Source organism: Acipenser ruthenus, chromosome 32 (assembly GCF_902713425.1).
Source record: "Acipenser ruthenus chromosome 32, fAciRut3.2 maternal haplotype, whole genome shotgun sequence".
NCBI lineage: Eukaryota > Metazoa > Chordata > Actinopteri > Acipenseriformes > Acipenseridae > Acipenser > Acipenser ruthenus.
The window spans coordinates 12828338-12854150 of NC_081220.1; the positions used below are offsets into that span (position 1 = coordinate 12828338).

Consider the following 25813-nt stretch of genomic DNA (forward strand, 5'->3'; position numbering starts at 1 on the left):
CCCCTTGTTTTGGGTAAAATACAGAACAAATGCTCCGCCCAGTCATTGCACATTGGTAGCAAGCGGACCTTATTTGAAGTACCACAGCACTTGAGAGAGATTGCTTATTAAAATCTTTAGCATATTTTCACGTGTTCATATTTGTTCATATACAATAATTTAGAAATGTCTGTATCAAAAATATGCATAGGAAGTCCAAGCATAATACACAATATATACCCCTAACCCTAACCCCTAACCCCTAACCCTAACCCTAACCCTGACCCTAACACTAACCCTAACCCTAACCCTGACCCTAACACTAACCCTAACCCTAACCCTGACCCCTAACCCTAACCCTAACCCTAACCCTAACCCTAACCCTAACCCTAACCCTGACCCTAACCCTAACCCATTGCACTGTACAGAACAGGGCTGGACTCTCCTTTCTTTAATAGTTGATGCAGTGTCGGGTTTACTCCCCAGGGATATTTTTACAATAATATGGTACTAATAATATGGCTCCAAAGGGCTCGTCTCGCTCCCATACCTTTCATACGTTCTAGAATAATCCACTCAAAATAAAGATGTGGAAATTCAACCCATGAATGACTGGAACTCCGAAACAAGGTTCATTCCAGTAACACATTCAAAGAAACATTTTTAAAATAAAAATATTTATACAAGAAAAATTTGTGTTCATTTGGAAAAACATGTAAAATAACAACTAAAATATCTTCATCACAACAACCTTGTTGGTGGCCAAAATTTGAGAGATATTTTAATGAAAATGTCTGTTGTTGGAATTTCAGCTGGGTTATTATTATTATTATTATTATTTGTTTATTTATCAGACGCCTTTATCCAAGGCGACTTATAGAGACTAGGGTGTGTGAACTATGCATCAGCTGCAGAGTCACTTACAATTACATCTCACCCGAAAGCCGGAGCACAAGGAGGTTGAGTGACTTGCTCAGGGTCACACAATGAGTCAGTGGCTGAGGTGGGATTTGAACCGGGGACTTCCTGGTTAAAAGCCCTTTTCTTTAACCACTGGACCACACAGCCTCCTAAATACTATGGATGAGCACCTCAGTTTCCTGAATGAGAGATTAGACACACCATACCACTGACCATCTCCAACCATCCAACCAAGCTAATGGTTAAACCACAACTAAAATGAACATCACATGACATGTGCTATATGAACAGCAGGATTGCACCTGTCCAATGTTCTAGTAAATCATTTTTACATTCCTTTTGCCACTAATCAATGAGGCTTTCTGTGTTCCTTTAGTGACTGGAATTCCCTGGGGGGGTGGGGGGGGGGGGGGGGGGGGGACATACTGAATAGACTGTGTCAGCTTGTGCATGTATGGACTTGAACAGCTGGGGCTATTGAACAATGGTACAGTCCGATAAAGGCCACCCCCCTACATGGGAGTGTCCCAAGCAGGGGTTGCTGGGAAGAAGAAGAGATGGATATTTAGTGAGCGAGGCAGAGAGAAGGAGAGAAGTATAAAAGAGAGTGGAGACTGTCTTTCCAAACACAGGGTGAGTACTATAGGGCCTGTGCTGAGGTGGGAACCAGTTATCTGAGACAGGTTGTGTCAGGTGAAATGAGGTGTATCTACTGAAAGAGAGAGGGAGAGAGGGAGAGAGGGAAGGAGGGAGTGGGGCTAATTATAAACAAGGAAACAGGAGGCAACGGAAAAGTCAGTTGGAGAAAAATGGAAGAACACTGGTCTAGATGCTTAGTATTGGATATTTAGAGTTTTTTTTAATGATTTATTTTAATATTATCCTGCAATAAATGTTGGTTTTGACTGTACAAGCCATATTGAAAGTCATATTGAAACTGCAACAGGGATACCATTAAGGATCAGTGCCAGTATTCTCTATTATTTAATTATTTAATATGATATCGACGTTTTTTGTTATTCATTTTCAGTATCATGGTCAGACATCATAAACTGTCACTTTGTGATCTGAAATCATTGTTATTGGCATGAATGCCCTACAGGGCCCAAGTGTTTAATTCTTTTGTATGTGGTTTGGTGATTATGGGAACTATAGGAGCTGTGAGCAACTTTTAAAAGTAAAAACTAGAGATGGGGAGTCTTGTGAACGAACCCAACACCCGACAGAATACTCTGAATAGTTTTAAAATGTGTATAATTGGAAAACTATAATAGCACATGATTAGGAAAACCACAGTCAGTCACAGGTCAAAGTTAGGAGTAAGATTTTATCCGAGGGTTTTCCGTAATATTGAAAATATGAAGTCAGTATCTCAAATGGTTTTATCCAAAACGAGCACAAAGGTAAAAGTATAAATCAAGTGGAAGCATGTGGAATATTAGTAGGGAATGCTTAATAAGGAATAACAAGGTGTGTTTTCACACACACACACACACACACACACACAAACAAGCGTATACCTCTGTGACATTTGCATGGGTTTGGGGTATTCAAATTAGGGAGAGACTGGCAGAGACTGATGAGATGCTGGCAAGTGAAAGAGAAAGAAATTTGGATGCACAATGATCTGGTTCTATTGCGGAGCTTGTCCCTTCAGACAAGCTGGGGTAGAGAAGTGCAATCTTAAGACACGGTGTTTTGTAAGAAAATAAAATTAGCACTAAATTACTCTTTCTGAAAAAGTCAAATATCTAAGTCAAAATGTTCATCCATCTTAAATATTTTGTGAGCATCACTGTTTTGTTTAAATGATACGCAGTACCCTTATAAAGGTTTACCATGGTATTTTTGCAGTTTACCCCCATGCTTTACTATGCTTTACTATGGATTTGCCATAGTTTACCCTGGTTGGCCATGCTTGATAATATACTTTCCCATACCTCTCTGTGCTTTACAATGCTTCCCTATGCTTTACCAGACCTCTCTGTGCTTTACAATGCTTCCCTATGCTTTACCAGACCTCTCTGTGCTTTACAATGCTTCCCTATGCTTTACCAGACCTCTCTGTGCTTTACAATGCTTCCCTATGCTTTACCAGACCTCTCTGTGCTTTACAATGCTTCCCTATGCTTTACCATACCTCTCTGTGCTTTACAATGCTTCCCTATGCTTTACCAGACCTCTCTGTGCTTTACAATGCTTCCCTATGCTTTACCAGACCTCTCTGTGCTTTACAATGCTCCCCTATGCTTTACCATACCTCTCTGTGCTTTACAATGCTTCCCTATGCTTTACCATACTTTCACTGTGCTTTATTACATTTTGCTGTGCTTTTACTGTGGGAAACGTTTATAACGGTATGCTTAGCAATAGAATGTACAGCTATGGCCAAAAGTTTTGCATCACCCTATAGGATTAACACATTTTGCTGAATAATGTTACCTTAACATATTGAATTACATACCGCTTTGTAGATTTCTATATACTTAGCAAAAAACTGATAAAAATTGAAAACATTTCCTGTAGACTTTGCAATACATGACGGTAAATAAATTATCTACTATTTGTTTATTTAGCAGACGCCTTTATCCAAGGCGACTTACAGAGACTAGGGTGTGTGAACTATGCATCAGCTGCAGAGTCACTTACAATTACATCTCACCCAAAAGACGGAGCACAAGGAGGTTAAGTGACTTGCTCAGGGTCACACAATGAGTCAGTGGCTGAGGTGGGATTTGAACCGGGGACCTCCTGGTTACAAGCCCTTTTCTTTAACCACTGGACCACACAGCCTCCTAATCTAAATTATGTTCATATATAATATAAAATTATGTCTCAATCCTAAAATTGTAGGTGATGCAAAACTTTTGGTCATAGCTATATTTGTGATGTCAGATAAAATAACTTGTATAAAAACTCATGGATAGAAGTAGAGGCTGTCAAAAAAGAAATCTCAAAGGAAACCTGTTTCTTTACAAACATTCTCCACCCCGCAGAGCAGTCAGGATTGCAGCTCTTGTTAGCATGGGTGCGAGTGTTTTGAGGTTAAATGCGCAGGAAAGAAGGTGGAATAAGAGAGCAGCTCAAAATAGTGTGGCTTACCACTGGCACTGTAATGACAGTGTGCTGAGTGGCACAGGAAGCGTGTAATGACAGTGCGCTGAGTGGCACAGGGGCAGGAAGCACCTACACTACACCTGCATCTCTCTGTGTGCTAGTCTGGTCAGTCTAGGAAACTCAGAATAACCACTTTGTTAGAAAGAGATCCATGTTTGTGTTGGACAGTCGCACACATTTTCTGATTCTTATTTATCATTCTTTTAATTTTCAAACCGATTATATTGTTCACCTCCTTTGAGCTGCAAAGCTGTTATCAATTTTTCGTTCAACCTACACATGCGAACAGACATCCTCTGTGATGGGAAACATCAAAAACAACAAACGCAAAAGGTGGAAACCTCGCTGCTGAGTTGTGATGTGCCTGCACCTGCCTTACTCCTAACTTCAAAAAGCTGGTGCAAAATATGATCACCCAGAAGTCGCATTAAGTAGTATATTTATGACTTTAAATGCTTTTTCTTTTGTATTGATGTTCAATCCTTTATTACATTCTTATTGTTTATATAATGTAAAGCTCTTTAAATTAAAATGTTTCATTTTGCCTTGTAATTGTGGTAAAGGGGGTCTTGCGGCCCTTGGAGTCGTTTGAGGGCCGGACCTGCGGCGTCCTCTGAGGTTGCCCACCGTTGTTCTAATCCATCAAGCCTCAATCCCAAATTCACGAGGAATTCTGATGAAGCGTTTTTTGGCAAGCCCACCAAACACGGCTCTTTCTCATGACTCTCTTGAATCATCTTGACTAGCGCGGCAGAAATGAGAGTGGAGTGCTGAAGTGAAGTTCCAGACTGCCTCTACTGTCCTAAAAGATGAAGCTACCCATCGTACAGCTGCTATCTCTAAAGAGTATAAAGTTTGTCCATGATCCCCTAGAGATAGTTCCAGCCTGTGGTTAAGGCAATGCCACCCATTTAAACGAGGACAATTGTGTTTCAGCTTCACAAAAACACCAGACTTTTCACAGAACATCACTGATGCTCCATCTGAGCAAAATCCTATAAGCATTGCTTTAGCAGGTTGTCATCAAGGCCATGCTTATGTAGCAGTCAAGCCATGCAGAAGTGATGACATCGGAAATTGTAGAACTAAGTTCAAGTAGGTCTTAGAAAAATGTGGTAGGTTCTGAATTTTCAACTGAACACTTCAGATAAACAGAGAGAAGATTTCTTGCTCAATGATGTACCCCATCAATAAGTATGGGCATTGGAGGTTGAGTAGTAATGTCTGAACAAATGACATGTGATTGCAGAACTCTTCCTGTATTTACACCATTTAATTTTTGCAAGTCCAGCAGATCTGGATGACCTGTGAAAGGCCTGGGGTTTTTTGCAATATAGTATGCTGTGCGAAACACGCATTTGGTTGAGGAAATGTTCCTGTGCCTTCAGTAAACCAGCCTCAAATGCACCTTCAGCTTTCTTTTCAAGGAGTTTAGCTCAAATGCACCTTGAGCTTTCTTTTCAAGGAGTTTATCTGCCTCTTTGTGACCACTGGATTCTTTGTGATCATGTATTTTTTTTCCTTAAGCAAGTTTGTTGTTTCTCTTTACTTTCCCCATACGCAGTGATTTCACATTCCTGCATTCCTTTGATAAGAGTGTACTTCATGGCGCTCTTTCTCTGAACACCAAGTGATACTATGTATTTGCATAGTGCACATCCCAGTTTCTTTCTGGCAACAACTGGAAACGTATACGCTGATTTAAAATACCTGTACTGATTTTGATTCCTGCAGTCAGGCAGATTGCTTAAAAGAGATGCCGAGAGGCAGTATCATCATTACTGGTTGCCGCAGCAGGTTGCAATTCAGAAGCATCATCCAAATGACTCTGTGCTGCTGCACTCTGCTGTGCTGGAAATGCCAGTATTTGTGAAGAATCCTCATCATCACTTCTGCAATAAAACAGAACAAAGACATTTTGCAACTGCCCAAAGCCATAGAATAAATAGTTTTGATCTCTAATACAATATTAATTGTTTTTATGTATAAGAAAAAGTTCACTATGAAAGTGTGAGATTTTCCTGCCTACGCCTTTACTGCAAAGCCTGAATGAAATACACTATATATTTTTATTTGCCTAGATTAATCTTTACTATAACAAATAATTTATGAAAAATGCATTAAATGTATGCAAGAATATATTATATTTATATAGTTATACAAGTTATATTCTTCATTCTAGGACTCCTGTGTGCTTTTATTAAACAATTCCATATGCATTTTATAAATTTCATTTTAAAATACATCAGTATAAACATCATAATACATTACTGCCATTAACGATAGTATATTCTTATACATGTACATAAAGGATATTAGTGTCCGAGCTGGGCATGTATTTGTTGTATTTTAACACATTAATGCCACTACAAAATCATTGTAATTTCTTAATATTCTTAAAAATCTTGGATTTTCAAGTTCAGTGTGAAGGATCCCGCGAGTCCTGAATCTCGCATCAGCTCAATACTGTACTGGATTGTTTACATCACGTGGATATGTTCGCTGTCTCTCCCCAGCATTATTCAAATACTGGGGACAAAGTAGAATGTACAGATTAGTCCTAAACAGTACATTTCTAATACGATAGTGGAAATTGTTTAAGCAACTAATGTCTGTCAAAGAAAATATTAAAGGAAAGTTGGTGTTTCTTATGCGTTTCACTTAAAACCGGACATTAGGGCGTCCGGCCTTGTTAATTCCTGCCACCCGGACACAGATGCCAGTTCCCGGACTGTCTGGGTCAAACCTGGACAGGTGGTAACCCTAGATACAATATACCATGAACAAAGTGTCATGATTTATCGTCACACCGCGTTTATTGTTCTGAGGAGCATTTTGCTAGTTCTGCACTATTTAAATTGTTTTCAGAAAACAGGCCTGGTCTCTACACAACAAAAGGGACATCCTGTTCTATTACAGTAGCCACTATATTAGTTTTTTTTTTCTCAGGATTCCTTCCTGTGTTTTATCATTCTTGAGGAGTCTCTTCCTGATCTGCTTCTTGGTGACATACTGACTTCCTGTTTTCAGTTTCCTTTCAGGTCGCCTAGCAATAGATAGCTATTCCTCAGTTCTTACCTGCTGAGTCTCCTGCAGTCTCTCTTGCCCTGTTCTGTATAAGCCAGGTTACACTCTAAATGAAAGGAGATTCATTTTAGTTCTCTAAAAAAAATCTAAAAGCTCTAAACATACCACAAGACACATTCTAACCTACAATATAAAATTGTAATAGCATTACCTCTGTTTTGTCAAGAGTTTAACAACAAATAGTTTTTTGAAATCCATTGCTTAATGTCGGCTTTAATGCTGTTCTTTTATTACACATACTATACTTTTACTATGGGAGACTTTTAGAAGGGTTTCTCCATTGTAATAACCAGGCAGGTAAACACAGGCAGTGAACGGTGGTCAGTTAATGCAATACCCAGGCAGGTAAACCTAACATTACAACCCTTCAGTTTTAAATGACTCATAGCTTCATGTTTTGTAACTCTTAGTGACTTCTCATTGGGACTAGTATAAACGAGTTGCCCCAAACCCCAACAGTATGTGTCCCATACATGTATACTGTGGCAAGTATGAATTCGTCATTCTTGTTGAACTGTTGTTGTTTTTTTTTAATTTATTCTACTGAGTTCCACTTTGATTTCTCTCTTTTACGCCTAAAGAAATACATAAAGAAACATAATAAATGCAATAACAAACGATTCGACTGGAAGTCTTTCTCAATATCTAGAGAGCTGCTTATTCGACTGTGATGAAACTTGGCACGGACATTCTTTAGCACAAATTATTGAGAGTAGTGTAATCTGTGGGTGTGACAGAGTGAGAGAGAGATGAAACTTGTGGAAATGAGTTAAAGTAAGCCCCACATAGACCCTCTCCGGGGACACATCCACTCTGCAGATATGAAGTCAGGTCTTCCTTAATTAAATCTCGCCATTTTATGCCACAGGTCAACGTGACGGGCTTCGTTGCCAGAGGAGTGGTCCGCTGAAATGCTTTCTTACTGTAAAGTCATACAAGCTCCCCTCACAGGGCTGCTTACACAGCACACTCCAGTGTTATTTGTATTGACAGTACCTTGTCTTACCGTCCTTTTCCAGGTGAAGTTTGGTCTCCAATCTCCTGAAGAACATTGTAGAGGCCTTTGACCGAGACTTCTTTCTCTGCATTCAAGAGGACCCCTGCAGAGACAAATAAGGTAAACTGATGTCATTATGTACCCAGCAATTGGTATTCCACCAAAATAAAAGTGTATAAACCCCAAATCTGTAAAGTCATTGTGTTGGCATTGCTGGCAATGCTGTGGACTGTTAATAATTAATCTTGTTTTTTTTCTGGATTATAAACTGGGATTAAAATAATATCTAAGGGTGGCTGTGCGTAATTTTTTTTTAAATGTAGATGCTCAGCAAATCATATCCCGCTAAGCAGTAAGTGGCAAAATAATGCAGAATAGATTTCAGTGTAGTTCACAAACTTAATGGATCGATAGTGAAATAAAAACAACACGTTTGCACAGTGGAGCATTGAAAGGACTGGCTCAGCGAGAATGGACATACCCAAACGGCAATGAACAATGAGTAAGCAAGATTCGCAAGGACCAGGCTTTTGGTGTCCGGTCAGTGGTCCTGACTGGACGCTGTACAAACTCCCTTAAAACCAGATGTTGGTCGAAAACTGGACAGTTTGCAACCCTAGTACGAGGGTACCCAGCCGCTAAAGAGAAAAAAAATAAATAAAACAGGACGGGCGCGAGAGCGAATGCCCTAGAGCTGTGAAGAATTTCCAAGGATAAATATCGGGACGTTCTTCCTATGCATCGGGACATTTCCGAGGAAATCAGGACTGTCCCGATCATATAGGGACTATTAGCATGTATGTATCCCAGCAGCATGTTGTGTCAGGCTTTCATTTTTTTGTAAGGGCAGTCCTTACTACTAGTAATTCAGATTTACCTTCCATTTTGAATGTGGATTTCTCAAAAGCTTATATTTTCTCACACTGCATTACTCTAAAAAACAAATCCAAATCAATTTACCGAGACGATGAGCAGCTGAATTGATGGCAGATCTACAAAAACAAATAAGTTGCACAGAGATGCTAAAAGGGCAGCAGTGTGGAGTAGTGGTTAGGGCTCTGGACTCTTGACCAGAGGGTCGTGGGTTCAATCCCAGGTGGGGGACACTGCTGCTGTACCCTTGAGCAAGGTACTTTACCTAGATTGCTCCAGTAAAAAACCCAACTGTATAAATGGGGAATTGTATGTAAAAAATAATGTGATATCTTGTAACAATTGTAAGTCGCCCTGGATAAGGGTATCTGCTAAGAAATAAATAATGATAATTCAAAAACATTGAGAAACATCATTTTATGAAATTCTCACAAAATACCATGCAAGTCAAATATTACTTGGTTTTTTATAAACCAGAATGTTTTTAGGCTGGAATACACTGTAGGCCTCTGTGCCTGGACACAGATATGAACATTTTACTTACACACGAATACTAAATAAACACTTTCAGCAAGCATGTTTGGGTGCTCAGACATATCTATTTGTCAGTAACAGTGTTTTGACAAAAAACATGAAATACAAAAGCTTGCTGCTGCCTTATAAATAGATTTTAAAAAATAGATAAATAATAGGCCCCAAAGCCTTGGGAAGGGTTTGGCAGTTTCAGTATGCTGCTGCAGAGACCGGCAGCCTAGCATTCCCCTCCCTGTGCACAACAGGTAAGTGACTTTGTTCAGATATTTCACAATACTGTTTTGTGGTCCGTGATAGTAATGTGATAAGAATTGGTTTTGTACCACATGCCTTGCAACTTGACATTTTGTAACAATATTGGATAATAAGGGAGTTGAAAATTACCAAGCAAGACTTAAAACAAAGGGCATGAAATTAAAACCTAAAATTTGATTTACCACGGCCTAACTGTACAAATTTAAAAAGAAATCCAGCTTTTACAGCTCCGAAAATAAATGGCTTTCATTCTTTTTTACAGTTTGCTTTAGTTCCTGTCACTGAAAACAGTCAGTGGCAACTCGTCATACTGCAAAATGGCTAGTTTTTAAAACCTGGTTGAAGGAAAAAACACTCCGCTGTTAAATACAGGTTTAACTATGCATACGTTTCCATATATTGTACTTGTTATATAAACAGAATACAGAACGCTCACAGTGCTGTGATTATTTCACTCATGAGGATAAACAACCCTCCCATGCTCGTGGGTTATCCACTATCCTCATTCGTTGGATAACTACAGTGCTATGAACGTTCATGGTGTTTCCTGTTTACCTTGAATTATCTTTGCTAAGGGGGCTGGGTTTCTAACTGTTATTTTAACCCTGTATTCAGATATGTCGAAAGCTTACTGTTTGCACTTCTTAAGTCAACAATGTAGGCTTGCGGCTGCTGGCTTGCATTGTTTTAAACACTGGCTGTGTCAATGACACAGATATTTTATCTAGCAGTGTGGAGTAGTGGTTAGGGCTCTGGACTCTTGACCGGAGGGTCGTGGGTTCAATCTCAGGTGGGGGACACTGCTGCTGTACCCTTGAGCAAGGTACTTTACTTGGGTACCATTGCACTTGTGAGTTCATAAAAAATACTTTGCATTTAAAATTTTCTATTTAGGGATACCGAGATTTCATAAGTAAGGGATCTGAGTGGGATAAAGGGGGCAATAAACGTCCCTGATTCTCTATGGAAGGCAACTATAACTCAAGACCAGCTCCTGAACTCAGACTTCTCAAAAAAAACAAAAAAACACAGCGTTTGAGTCATTTCAAGAACCACCTTGAATGATTGCTCACAGAATATCAAGGGAACAGAAATATTTAAAGGGTTACTTGTTTCTGTGTTTTGCTCTAGTCTTTAGATAGCTGTGATTTGAATGTAAAGCTTTAGTAAGACATTTCAAAACCAAAGCGTGTTTTTGTTTCTTTGTCCTGTTGTGCAAGGAATCCCCACCCCACTAACACATTGTACCGGTAACGCTCTGATCATAGACACTTAAGCTCTCAAATCTGAGAATACAATCTAGACAACCTGTTTTGTATCCCAAGGCAGGATCTTCAGGTTAAAGACAATAGACTCAAGCTGTGCTCCTCCATGTTCTGGGTGGGGTGGATGTGTTCAGGTTCAGCAATGCAGCTGTTGATAGTTTATATATTGTGATGAAGGGATGCTAATCCCTCACCTACGTTTTTGAGTAGAGTAACTAAAACGATCAGGGTCTTTCTAGGTGTGCTTGGAACTGACTCCACTGGCGTTGAGTGTACCTGTAACATCCATCCTGCACCACAGCTGTGAATTCAATGGCAGCTATCAGTATGATGAAAAAGTTTAAGTATATTAATAGTATGTACAGAATAGTAAAGATTAATAAGATTAATTTGATAACATGACAATTTGAGAAGAAGTTAACCACATTCATGCAATGTGTGACATGCAGATGTACAGACAGACACAAGTGAGATCACATGTTTACTAAACCATGATCCAAAGTGTGATCCCAACACAGATTAAAACAGGAATTACAAGTCATTGTGGAGTGACATACATACTCTTGAAACCAAAATGCACGTAAACTAAACGGCTGTGCATGTTGTATCTAAAAACAGTCCTATATTTACTTGCTCGTTAGGGTCCCTGTTAAAAAAGCAGGACCCTTATGCCTGTCTGTCTGTCTGTCACACAATGACTGCCTTGGTTTTGCACCAATCTTCATCAAACTATTATCATGTACTCTGAGATTCCTATAGACGTCTTGGATTGAGTTTGGCTAATCTGTTAAATTCTTTTTTTTTTATATATACAAATATTTTTAACTTCAGTCACTGTGTGATTATCCACCTTGCCAGAACACACTTCTATACCAGGTTTCATGGATAAACACTTCTCCAGATATATGCAAAAATGTGAAGTGTGATAAACTGTACAACTATATTCCCAGCAGGGGATAATAAAGTGTTTAAAAAGGAGAAAGGGCTACATATTTTTCTTTCTTATCTGTTACCAATCTGTCCTTTTGTTTCATTTTCAGAGTCCATTGGAGTTGCTGCCTTGACAAGCTCATTCCAAAGATATTTCCCTAGAAGAAACCATGGCTGACATTACCGAAGACAAAAACAAAATCAAGAGCGGCTTGATAATGGCGCTGAAATGCGTGGAAACCATTTCATCAGCCGCTACAGTGATCAATCCAATATTCGGCTTGGCCGGTTCCATCGTACGCATTGTCCTACACAATATCGACGATGAGGAAATCCAGACTTTGAAGAAGGAGTTCAAAAGCATCCATGCGGGTTTGGATAAAATCTCCCGAGAAAACCAAAAAACCCTGAAAGGGATCCAAAAAGTAACGCTGGACAACCAGTACTCCCAGATCGCTTTCAAAATCGAAAAGCAGTTTCAGGATTTTAAAGCTGTCGTCGAGGCTGATCAGGGCTCCAAAGAACGGCTGAAGGATAAGTTTGCAGGAAACTTTGAGAGTTACGGAGGAGATTCCAATTTGCATACTTTGTATGATGGGGTGATTGGAAAGAGCAAGGTTTTTAGTAAGCCCATTTTGAAAGTTTACATGGAGAATTCCAACGGAAACCGCCAAGTAATGGAAACCTTATGCACTCGCCTGACCTATCTCTTCTGCATCGGCCTCATCGCTCTTATGGGCTATACAGCCATTATCGAAGATGATGAAGAAACCATGAGTGAAGAATGGGGAAAGAATATGGAGAATGTGCAGAAAGAAATGGCCCGAGTTCTCAGCGAATGCCATTAAAGTCCTTTGAAGAAACTGCTAAATGTGCTACCTGTCTGCCTTTCCCAGCTTTACCTGGTATTTGTATGAAGGGTTCAGGATTTACCTTCACGCTTTTAAAGGTAGACTGGAAAGGGATTTCAGAACGCATTCTTTTTTTACCCACGTGTCATTCCAGTTCTTGTCTGGTTACTGTGTCCTATTCTGGTCACCGCAGTACCAAAAAGACATTGTGGCACTGGAGAGGGTCCAACAAACAGCAACCAGACTCATCCCAGGACTTAAAGGAATGAGCTTCACAGATGAACAAACTGAATCTATTTAGCCTGGAACAAAAAATAATAAAAAAAATCTTAAAAAGGGGTTGACAAGCCCTAACCAATATTTTAAGTGTCGAAACCAGGACCAGAGGACACAGCTGGCAATAAAGTGGACTTTGGACAGAGCGAAGTTTTTCATGCTGAATTATTGAGCTACTTTAAGAAATGAGATCAGTCAGCTACAAGGAACCGGGTGAGCATAGATGAGCCGAATGACCTCCTCTCGTTCCATAATTTTCTTCTGTTTTTATATTGAGATTTATTTTTAAAAAAGGTCAGCAAGGTTCTTGGCTACAAGCCCAGCACATGAAGACCAACTAGCCTTTGTTCAGTATCCCACAAGGGTGTTCGCCTCATTCTATCACCTGTAGTCTGAATTGATGAGCCAAAAATCCCTGAACTTACTTGACATGGTCTTCAGCAGCTGGGCTTGTGGCTACGAAACTTGCTGAGCTTTCTTTTTAAAAATAATTCTCAGAGATGAACGAGACACGTGGGTAAGAGAACAATCCATCCTGAAAGCCTGTCCCAATCTTCCTTATATATGATGACAATAGCTAGAGGGCCAGTTTAGCTATATTGTTGTTTTTTTTTTACACATTTATCCACAACCATAAACACTCAACAGTATATTAAGTAATACTAAAAGAAACACTGAGTCTTATGGTCATTTAATTTTACAAGTTTCGTTGAGTATTACTGAAGGACAAGGGTCTATAAGGTGGTAATTAGGCTTACAAGTGACAGCCACAAATACAATATTTCATGTGGAAGTTGTTTCACCTTTAATGGATCTACCATAGTGGGTACGTTTGCAGAACTGTCTTATTTTTCCCATGTGTGTCGAATCCTACATAGCACTTGTATAGCACTTTTTGCACTATATTAACTGTTTTGCCTGTTCTTCTATAAGACTGTTTGTTTGTTTTTTCACATAATTTCGATTTTGCAGTGTTTTTTTTATCGCCACTCTTCAAATAGCAGCGTGTGGATCATTTTGGATTTTTAATTATTGAATCCTATGTTTAAATGTGAGCACCATCTATAAACAACTTCGTACGTAGTTTAGTATTTAGAGACGTGGCAAATATTCTTTCCAAAATGGCGCTTGTATTAAAAAAATGGATGGAAAAGAAGACCTTAAAATTAGGAAAATTGGAAGCCAACATAGGATCTGATACACATGGAAAATAAGACACTAGACACGTGCTGCATATATACCCCTATGGTAGTTCCATTAAACGTTAGACAACTTGGTCAATGTTTCATTTTTGGTCGTCACTTGTAGGCAACATTCCTATCGTATAAATCCTTTTGCATATTTATCTTTTCTGTATTCTTAATAATCTTATATACACGTTATATTCTGAAGATGAAGATGACTTTCTCATGGGCAGGGCTATATTGAATCTTCCTGACCTTATTTATGAGAAGTGCACACAATCCCATATTATTTCACTCCCCTTTCAGTTAGTTGTACAACAGGTTACGTCACTTAACACATTTCAACGTATTATGATAAACTGGGTGGAGATGCTGGTATCTAAGTAATAGGACTATGCTATAGTAGCATGAGAAACACATAACAAACTTGCCTCAACCCTCCAATTCAAGGCTCACATACTTTCTATATAACAATTTGATTAAACACATTTATACCACCCATGTTGCTTGATCACTATCTGAAAACTAAAACACTAGCTCACCGTGATAATTGGTTTAACGTTATTGATTTCACACTTCAATGCAATGAATGTAAACTTTGATTATTTTTTTCTTTTGAGCCTCCTCCTGTGAAACTTTCTTCGTCAAACCGCCCACTCATCTACGAGACCCGGAGGGGGTTTCTAGCATGTAATCACAGCAGCTTTCTACTAAGCCGAGCCGATTCCAGGCTATTGGGTTCGATATTTATCCAATTCTTGAGGTCATCGCTGGCACAGTCCTACTCCACGGTTTGCATGTCTTGTGATTTAATCTAGGCCTGGGTGGCTGTAACCTTCTGTCCTAAAGTCTGGATTAAATCAAAATGATGGCCCTGCCATAGCTGTTATAAGATACGTCGTAAACTTTGATTTAATTTTGGTCCTACTTCTACAACAGCTTTGTGTTTTACCATTTTTACACCAAGCATGTGAATATGATGCATACCAAAGAAATGCGGACCTCTGGTAGATCCTATAATGCAGTGAATACTTTGAGTGCAATACAAGGCTGCAGTGGGACTGACAAACTGCCCCAAAGAAGCACAGGAGCTGCTTAGCCGTCCAGTCCCCAATGTTTCCCTGAAAAAATTGTCAACTTTTTTTAGATTTCGTATTTGTTTAATAAACACTAATAAATTCCTGGCACTTGTAAAAGTGTTTGTTGGTTATTATTTTAAAGAAACTCATTGTAAAATGTAGCCCTTTCTTATTGAACCAATTGGTTCTTTAAAGGGCTCTCTCTGTTTTTTTTTTTTTTTTTTTAGTTTCTATTTAATTTCCTAAACTTCAGGATTAAACGCGTTTAAATGTTTAAGAGTATTAGGAATGTTTGTTTCCAATCGGAAAAGCCATCAGAAAAGCAGAGGCATCACTAAATAGTACAGGCGACCAGACGTTATCAAATACAGGAATTCTTCTTTTTTTTTTTTTTTTTTTTTTTTTTTTTTAAGTGGAGACTAGTCTGCTTATTCAGCTATCTGTAAATTGGCGGTCATTCTACCCCTAATAAGAAAACATCCATCACTTTTTTTATAATTGACTGCAATGTGTTTGTATTGAAATGTATGTGTGTGTGTACTGCATGTAATTGCATATGGAAAAAACAGTGATCATGACATGAATTGGCCTTCACTGTACACTTACTATTATGTGACTATGTAATCGCTAAGTTTAAACCTATGTCTGCATGTTTCTCACAACTGCAAAATTCAACGCGTGTAACATCTAACTCCTCTCTGCCCTGTGCAATAGACCACCTGGGATCCTGATTTTGAAAACCTTATATTTGGTATAATTTTGATTTATATTCTATTTGTGTTCTTCATGTTGAATGAGTGTATTGTATAATGTAACAATCAAACTATATTGTATACCGTGGTTTTCTTGGCTTACTATAAAGGATGGTCAAAATACCAGTAAATAAAACATTTAAAACATTGAGTTATTTTGTGATTTTTGCTGTTCCCTGGGCAGCATATTTAAAAACGTCCTAGGCAGTGTTGGAGACGTAACCCTAAAACAGTAATCCGTTAGTTACAAGTTGCTTTATGTAACTAGTTACAGTAACTTTTCATTTTTAAAACTAGTTAAAAAGCAGCACACTGTTTTAATTCCTAAAGCAGAGGGTAATTGCTTCTCATCAACTTCAGTCTCCACTGAGCAGCACTGTCAGAAATGGGCACTGACAGTAAACCTGGACAAGACCAGAGATGGTATTCCAGAAGAAAGCCAGATCTCAGGGAAACAGGTACCTGCAACACCATCTTAGAGCATAGCAGCAGTTTCAACTACCTGGGTCTGGAAATCAATGCGTCGGGGAGTTTTCACCTGGCTATAACTGCATTAAAAGACAAGGCACGCAGGGCTATCTAGGTCATAAAAAACCCCAAAAAACTCGGCTTTACCAATCGATACCATTTTTTGTCATTCAGCCAATTCTTCTGTATGGTAGTGAAGCATGGGGCCCCCTTATGAACCCCAATTATAACAAATGGGATCAAAACCCAACAGAAAATTCTGAATTCTGCAGGGCTGAACTGGGCCGATGGGCGGAGGCATGTTTAAACGTGAGTGTGACTGTGCTTCTAAAGCTGCGTCTGACCGTTGGACATTATTTTCTCCATTATTTTATGACATATTTGGAAGTTTAATGAATGGAATCCTGATCAGTGAGGAGAACTCGGAGAGTGAGGTGGATTATCCAGGGTGTATTTAGGCGCTAGTAATATTATTATAATATTGACACCCAGCTTGACTGGTGAATGCAACATAAATAAAGAGTTTACAGAGAGATATTCTATCTGGGAGCAAGAAAGAGGGGCAGCACATTCTCTTTAGCTCCGATCTTTCTTGTATCGTCTCCCAAACGTATACTGCTGCTGCAAACATGTTGACTCCCATTTAGTATACTTTTCTTTCCTATTATGTATAGCCTATATCATAGAGATCTCAAAATACTTCACTTAGACCACTCCACAATCAATTTAGATAAGTACATTTAGGCATTATACAAATATGCTTATACATGCATTACTTTACGCAATATTACTTTATCATACATAAACTCAAACTTATGTATATATAATTTTATTTCTTAGCAGACGCGCTTATCCAGGGCGACTTATATTGTTACATTGTTACAAGACATCACATTATTTTTACATACAATTACCCATTTATACAGTTGGGTTTTTACTGGAGCAATCTAGGTAAAGTACCTTGCTCAAGGATACAGCAGCAGTGTCCCCCACCTGGGATTGAACCCATGACCCTTTGGTCAAGAGTCCAGAGCCCTAACCACTACTTCACACTGCTGCCCCATATATATATATATGTATACACACACACATATTTAATTTGAAGCTACATCATCTTTAAAATTAAAACAAATATGGAAAAAAACTAAAATCACCTTAAACTCCCTTACAATTTCTCAGTCTAGCTGCACTTTGAAGAAAAAAACTGCAACTTGCGCCCTCGTGTGGTACAATTAAGCTACTGCAGAATTTTAATCGTCTTGTTGAGAGCATTAAAAGTGCCAAAAAGACGACACCAAGTAAAGCTGCAGTATCCCACAATCTCGCTCATTGTACCCAAATGTAATTGTCTTTTTGTCATCTAGTGATCTGCCACTTCCAGCAAGTTACCTTTTGTTTTTCTGACAAAACACTGCTGTACACTAGAGCCGGGGTTTTGAACCGGGGGCACACGCACTCCAGGGGGTACTTCTAAGGGTCATAGGGGGGGACGCAGGACGACTCAGAAATGGCAAAATAAAAATGAAAGTAAAATAATGATCTTGAATTTATTTTTTGAACGGTATTATATATTATATCTAAAGCGCTGTGCATAAATATTCCATTTTTGTTTAGCAGCTCAAAGGTTAGCATGGTTTCAAAAGGATCATCCACCTGTATGCAAGCATGAATTAGACTGAGTGGATTTGCACTCTGATATTAGGGAGGGCGAAGCAGGCGTCTGGTGATTCTGCCTATGGAGAGCTCTGCTCATTAGGTACGGCTGCATTTTATTAACAGCATTAGCGGTGGTTGCATTGTTTCTGGTGTTTGATAGAGCACATCCAGATTATCCTGTGTATCGTTTCGAGCCAAACATTGATGCATTTCTCACTTGAAAAAAGAAAAACAAAGGAAGAAACACAAAAGAGTCTACAGAGTCCAAGTGCAAAGCGACAGAGTGTTACACAGGTCTCTTTAAATCACTGGCTTTAATAAAAAGTTTATCATTGTTAGTCATTATAGTTTTGCCTTGAGGTTATTGCAGTGTGGAATAGTGGTTAGGGCTCTGGACTCTTGACCGGAGGGTCGTGGGTTCAATCCCAGGTGGGGGGACAATGCTGCTGTACCCTTGAGCAAGGTACTTTACCTAGATTGCTCCAGTAAAAACCCAACTGTATGAACAGGTAATTGTGTGTAAAAATAATGTGATATCTTGTAAGAAAAAGTCACCCTGGATAAGGGTGCCTGCTAAGAAATAGATAATAATTACAGATCATTCTGGATTATTTCAATAACTTTGCCAAATAGAAAACGAATATGCGTGTTTCCAAAAAGATTTCCAAATGCATCTCAAATTACTGTTTGGTATTCTGTCCTAAACCAGCAGATTGTCAGTCCCAAACTGTTGTGACATAAATTATGTAAATGGGGTAAAAAAGGTAACTGTGGTAACAGTCAGTAGAGTGAAAATTGTAAAGGGGTACTTGAGCTGAAACCCTGAGACGGGGTACAGTTTAAAAAAAAAATGACAACCGATGGTATAATCTGATTTCATTAATCATCACACACAAGATATATTAATCACAGTAAGCAGGAACAGTGTCAGGCTATTGCTTATGTTGCCACAAGGTGTCGCTAAAGCACAGTATAATGCTAAAGTTATTTCCATGTGGGGTTAAAACCTTTTATAGCTTCAAATAACAGGGGGGTTTGTTTACTGTCTCCCTACCTTTTCATGGTATTTGCAATCACTGATTCTAATTAAAATACTGTGCTTTTTTCTGAGTTAAGGTGCTTTCACAGGCTAGATCTGCCACATTGGATCGTTTCCTTTTGTTTTGCTGTGCCAGGGCTTACTAATATAAACACACTGGCTGATCCAGCCTGCAATGCATATGTCTGACAGGCAACTAGAACTAAAGAGTAGCTCGTGAGCCATAAGTACTTTAATACAGCATTATAAACAGCACAGTGTTTGAGTAATTGCAAGCAGACCCACTCAGAATGATGACAAACACCAAAATAGGTAAGGGGCACTAAAGAAATAAGAGCATGGGTTTTGAAGCTATTAAGGGTAATTCGGTAAAATTGGCAATAAATGCCCCCCTCTAATCGTTCTGTTGTATTGCATTGTAAATTAAAGAATGGAATCGTTGCATGCTGTTCTTCATCCTACCACAAGGTGTCACTACCACACAATATAATCAACATTTCCCTGCAATGAAACCTGCATAACATCAGCATGTCCTACAGCACCGTTCTTGAGAAATGGATTTAAAACTCGGTGAGGCTATCTAGAGAGCTGAAGCTGTCCTCCATTAATAACACAGATTGTATTATTTTTGTTTTCTAATAGGACCAGCTGACCTTTCCAAACAGAGATTTAAAATGTTGAAGACCATTATATAACATCTGTGGATATGAAATTTAAAAGTTTAAAGTGAGCTAATAAAATAAGTTTTTCAGTACCATTCATCCCCTGCCATGGCTGTACATTCAAAATCAGAGCCATCTGTGCGGTGAGAAAGTTGATGGCCATGATGAATATGAACCAGTACAGTAACAGTGTAGAACAATGAAAGTAGCAATTAAATGGTTAATCACAATATAATGTCAATAATATTCTTAACTGAGGGTACAGCAGGGCTTGAGCGAGTTTTGAACCCTAAATTACTAAACTAATAGTGAGTACAAAACTGCATGAATAAACTGCACTGCTTCAGTGTGAAGAGGTGCCAGAAATGTGATCCCTGAACAAATCTCTCAACAGATGTTGTGTCCTTGTAAAACTTTCCCACGGTCATTTTCCCATGCTTTTCCCACAGCTATACTCTGCATTTACCATAGTTTGTTTTTTAATATGCTTTATCATACCTCTCTGTGCTTTACAATCCTTACCTATGCTTTCAGAGTGCCACACAGTCACCATAGCTAGACCTACAACAATTGCATATTATTTTTTATTTGACCTTTTTTAGAAGAAAAAAATGCAAGTTTACTTCATTTTAACTTTCCCATTTTTTAATTTACACGTGGCATAACATATTAGCTTTAACATTTTATAAGTAACTTGAACTTTGCAACTGTTTAAGAGCCGAAAACAATTAAAAAGGTCGAATTATGCAAAGAATCATTTCAATTAAGGGTCTAGTTATTTGAGAGCTCAGTTGCAATGAAAACCAGCAAACACAGGGGGTCCCCAGGACCAGGGTTGAGAAACCCTGCTCTAAATCACTGCAGGAAGAGCAATTAACAAAAAAAAACCATAACAAGTGCTCTGGCTTTTCTTTGCACTATTAGTGCACTAGAGCGGACATGTTATAAAGAGCTTTGCAACAGACTTTAAAGTTAGAAGTGTAAAATGTTGTCAGGATGTTAACAATGGAAATAAAAATTACAGGTATGTTATTTAAACAGTTGTAGCAGCACGTGGGGACGTGTAACGCTATATTTTCAGAACCCAGCTACTTACTCTTTAAGCTTATCTGGAGAATCCTAAGTGCCAGCACTGAACAGACCTCCTCAGTCTTGTAACCGGTTGCACAATTAACAGGTTTCATGGTATTTCAATACGGAACACAAACAAGTAAGTTCCTCTAAAAAGTGAGTTATTTATTACAATATTTTATGAGCCCCTGAAAAATAAACGTTGAAAAGGAACAAGCTACAGTATGAGTAACAGGGACTATAGACACAAAGAGACCTTATCTACACACTGTGTGTCCTGTGCTTCCCCCAATCTCTCCAGACTTGTTTGGACCTATCCCCTCTAGATCAGATTGCTGATCAGTCACGCACACAGTTCTAAGACGGCAGCATTCAGCTGATTTTAAAACATGCTTTTTTTTGCACTGAACATAAGCATTTATCAGTGGGCTCACCTATATATTTAAGAATCATATTTCTGCAAACTTTGCCCTCCCCTCTCTCTGCAAGCAGGCTCATTCAGGGCCAGCGTGGAGAATGGGTAGTAAAGCACTGTGCTGTTACACAGACTCCCCCTGCAAGCAGGATCATTACACTCTGGTGTACCAGCTGTAATTAGATGTTAGACATGATTCTCTATTAGAGTCACCAGGATGGGGTTACCAAAACCGATACACAAGTGAATACATTAGTAGATATTTCAGACCAGTGCCATGTAGCTCTTTCAAATTAGCAGCCAAACTGAATACTACAGCCACTAGCCCACTGTTCCTTACATGCTGTAATTCACAGACTGAGCTCTGCTTGCTGATAGGGTTGAAAGCATGTTAATATTATCAATGTCAAGTCCCATTGTTACATTGCAGTACTAATACATTTAAAACAAGTTTAAGATTTGATTAGCAATAGTTATGGGCGATGGAGAAACTTTAATTGTTTGAGTGCTGTAAATGCCCTTGTGATTGGATTAAGTTGAAAGATCTGCAACTTGTCTTTGGATATCTGACAAATATTCCATGCAAACAAGGTATGTTATTTATGTACATACCACAGCCACGAAGATATAAACCAAATTAGAGACTGTTGAGGGTATTTCAGCCAATCAGAGCGTACTCCCAGGAACCAAATTTCATCTCAATCAGATTACAGACACCTAGACCCACAGAATGTACTCTGAATGTATGTACAAATGTATAGATAAGTGTGACATGTGCACAAGACAGACAGACAGGCCCTTCCGATTAGGGGTGATTAAGTGTATCGATGAATCAGGACACTTTCTTTACTTGATATGTCGTAATAGACATATGTATCGTTTGTATTGTGATACAGGAGGCTGTGTGGTCCTGTGGTTAAAGAAAAGGGCTTGTAACCAGGAGGTCCCCGGTTCAAATCCCACCTCACCCACTGACTCACTGTGTGACCCTGAGCAAGTCACTGAACCTCCTTGTGCTCCGTCTTTCGGGTGAGACGTAATTCTAAGTGACTCTGCAGCTGATGCATAGTTCACACACCCTAGTCTCTGCAAGTCGCCTTGGATAAAGGCGTCTGCTAAATAAACAAATAATAATAACAAGATCACAGCACAGCTCATTGTAGTTCACTGAATGGTTCTTGAATGAAATGTGTTATACATACTCTGAAACCAATAACAGTGCAAAGAAATCCAATCACAGTGCTTGTCTAGATTTACAGAAAGCCCACTGCATTCAGGAAGCTCTGAATCATCCCCAGGATTCATTTCAAAGCCTTTTTTCCAAAAGTTTTGGAATTTTCAAACCGTAAGCTCAAGAATCAATTTCACAGCTGACTACTGACTCAGAGACTGTGAAATAGGACAAAGAAAAGCCTAATTGAAAAAAGAAAATCTATTATGTGTCAGGTAGCAGGTGGTTTATTCTCTCACCATAGGGCACATATTGATTTATTGAGTTTTTACTGAAGTTGTGATTTATGGACCTGACCGAGAAATGCATTGATCCACTGAAGCAAAACTAATGCCGTTTCTGAACAGCACTTAAGCATATAAGTATGTAAGTATTTGTAATTACATTCTCTTCGTTTTTTTTTTAACTGTTCCTGTACCTTTTTTAAAAGGAAACTTGTTCCAAAGTGGCAGACCACTAGATGGCGCTGGCTCTTACTTCTATAAAGACACGGTGGCTGATCTAGCCTGTGTTACATATGTCTATGGCAGGCAACGAGAACTGAAGAGCAGCTCCTGAACTCAGATCCATCAGAAAAAGAAAAAGGCAAAATCCTGAACAACAGCCAAGATCTATATATTTATGTTTTTATTTGAATTGTTTAACTTTTAATTTTCATTTACTTTCCCACCAAACGTGTCAGTGTTCGGCACTCAAAAAGGTCCCCTTTCCTTCCTTTTTTTTTTTTGGTTCCATCTCCTAGTCTTGACCGAGTGTTTAATTCCCCAACCACAACGCATTACAGGCAGAACCCCATGTTAGATCACACACCAATCCCTTTGGACAGAGCACTCTCCTTTAGTTACACTGAATTCATTGGTGATTGGCCTGTGCCCAGTTCAATTTGCTTTTCTCTGGAGCGTGAAGGTGGTTGGATGTATTTAAATTAGATTGTGGAGCAGTTAAGGAGGCTTAGATTGTGGGGGGAAAATTATACTGGTGTTTTTATTGTAGGTATATTTGGTGCTTATAAAATGGCGAGGACCAATGGTTACAGGTAGGAACTGTGGTCCATTTTAAAATGATCATAGCATCTTCATTTTAAAAAGTGGCACTGCTAATTCTTTTTTTAATTTAGTAGACGGCAATCATTTTTAGGCTCAGCTCACCGCTACCACCCCCGCGCTGACTCGGGAGGGCGAAGACAAACACACACTGTCCTCCGAAGCGTGTGCCGTCAGCCGACTGCTTCTTTTCACACTGCAGACTCAACATGCAGCCACCTCAGAGCTACAGCGTCGGAGGACAACACAGCTCTGGGCAGCTTACAGGCAAGCCCGCAGGTGCCTGGCCAGACTACAGGGGTCGCTGGTGGGCAGTGAGCTTAAGTTACTGTATAAAGACACCCATATATGCATTTACCAATACTTAATTGTAGGGTGCATAAGCTTTGGTTGTAATTTGCAGTGCAGTACCAGTGTAGTGTTAGAAAGTGGTACATCGTCAGAATGTGGTACGTGTACCAAAACTTGACCCATGCAATGTCAAAAAGTGGTATGCTGTCAGATTTTGGTACATGTGTAATCAATTGCGATCTGATGGATGTTTTCCTATTGTCAAAGAGAGGTACATTTACCATTAATTGTACTTTTTTTTTTTGCATACTTAAACCGGAAACAGACAATCAATTTCTCTAAAACGAAAAAACAAATCACGACGAACAAGACAAAATGAGAAGTCCACCGCAAAGTTGAACAAGTAAAAAAAAATGTACACGATCCAGTGTATTAATATGATACATATTTGCATACTATTTTCTTAATGGTGGAAAAATATGATAAACGACATTCAATTTTAAAAGGTATAAAAGAAAACAGCATAACGTACCAGATTTGAATGGGCGCTTCTCTGCTTTTGCAAGTGCAGTGCGATGCATACCACTTTTTAGCGAGTACCTGAAAATAACATTACACTGGCCACGTGCCAGTTATCAGACTTTGTCTGCGGTTAGCATTATTATTTATTTATATAACACACGCTTTTATCCAAGGCAACTTACAGAGACTAGGGTGTGTGAACTATGCATCAGCTGCAGAGTCACTTACAAATACGTCTCACCCGAAAGACGGAGCACAAGGAGGTTAAGTGACTTACTCAGGGTCACACAATGAGTCAGTGGCTGAGGTGGGATTTGAACCGGGGACCTCTTGGTTACAAGCCCTTTTCTTTAACCACTGGACCACACAGCCACCTACATTAATTTATCAAGTTACATTCATTTATCAATTTGATAATTCTCCTTTGAAATTATTACATTCATTTACCAATTTGATAATTCTCTTTGAAATTATTTTCTTTCTCTAAATCTTTATCTGAATTCGACTAAATAGCCACTACAACGACTAAGTATAAATGTGACTGTTAAAGCTGATGCTAATAAAAAAACAAAACACTACTACTAAATATTATTATTATTATTATTATTATTATTATTATTATTATTATTATTATTATTATTATTATTAGGACAATCGATTCCTGAAACCTGGGGCTTCATGAGTCAGTATATGTTTGTTTTTGATGGACTGCAAGTGTGGCAGCACTGAACGGCGCTACAGTTATACTGAAACAAAGAGGCTTCTGTTGACTTCAATTGTTTTCAAAACAGAACAATGTGTTCAGGTCTTATCGGCTTAAACATGTTCAGGGTTGAGTTCTCTGTGTGGCATCATTATTTATTTTATTTGTAATTTTTTTCGGGGGGGGGGCGGTTGGAATTCGCTTTTCCCTCCTATTTTTTGAAATAAATTTATTTTAAAAAAAAATCCATCTTTACACACTTTATCTTGTGGTTCAGTCAAACCATTGTAAAAATCAATGTTTAAACACGAACATTTAGCTAGAAATAGAAATAAATTACAATACAATATTCTTTATTCGCCATAAAACTTTAACCTTGAAATGATAAATCGCATCGAACATTGCTTACCTTAGAATGAAATCTCCCCATCGTGTTTACGCGAAGTTCTCCGCGTTGCAATCTGAATTTGAGCAAGGTTGCTGGACAGACCTCCATATATCACTCCCCTTGTGTCTTTCTTTGTCGTTTTAAACGTGGACCACTGAGGGAAACTTTAAGAAGTAAAGAAATCGACCGTCTCTCCCCCTGCCCCTCGCGTTGAATGATAGACC

The 25813-nt window shown here is 38.8% G+C and overlaps 1 protein-coding gene and 1 long non-coding RNA gene across 3 annotated transcripts; one reads left to right on the plus strand and one right to left on the minus strand.

The window, feature by feature from the left end:
* Positions 1-1492: 1492 nt before the first annotated feature.
* On the plus strand, positions 1493-16251 carry LOC117970767 (protein rapunzel-like). 2 transcript variants are annotated; one of them, XM_059006029.1, is made up of 3 exons: positions 1493-1533; positions 8124-8221; positions 12069-16251. In XM_059006029.1, exon 3 carries the CDS (start codon positions 12129-12131, stop codon positions 12804-12806), a length of 678 nt encoding a protein of 225 aa, XP_058862012.1. In that variant the 5' UTR covers positions 1493-1533; positions 8124-8221; positions 12069-12128; the 3' UTR covers positions 12807-16251. The 2 variants fall into 2 exon arrangements, with proteins under 2 accessions (XP_058862012.1, XP_058862013.1); XM_059006030.1 differs by lacking the exons at positions 1493-1533; positions 8124-8221 and adding an exon at positions 9668-9753.
* Positions 4203-25746, minus strand: LOC117970768 (uncharacterized). The gene is made up of 3 exons (XR_004662980.2): positions 25611-25746; positions 8101-8204; positions 4203-5909 (listed from the first exon to the last, which is right to left on the minus strand). It is a non-coding gene; the product is annotated as an uncharacterized LOC117970768 (long non-coding RNA).
* Positions 25747-25813: the final 67 nt, after the last annotated feature.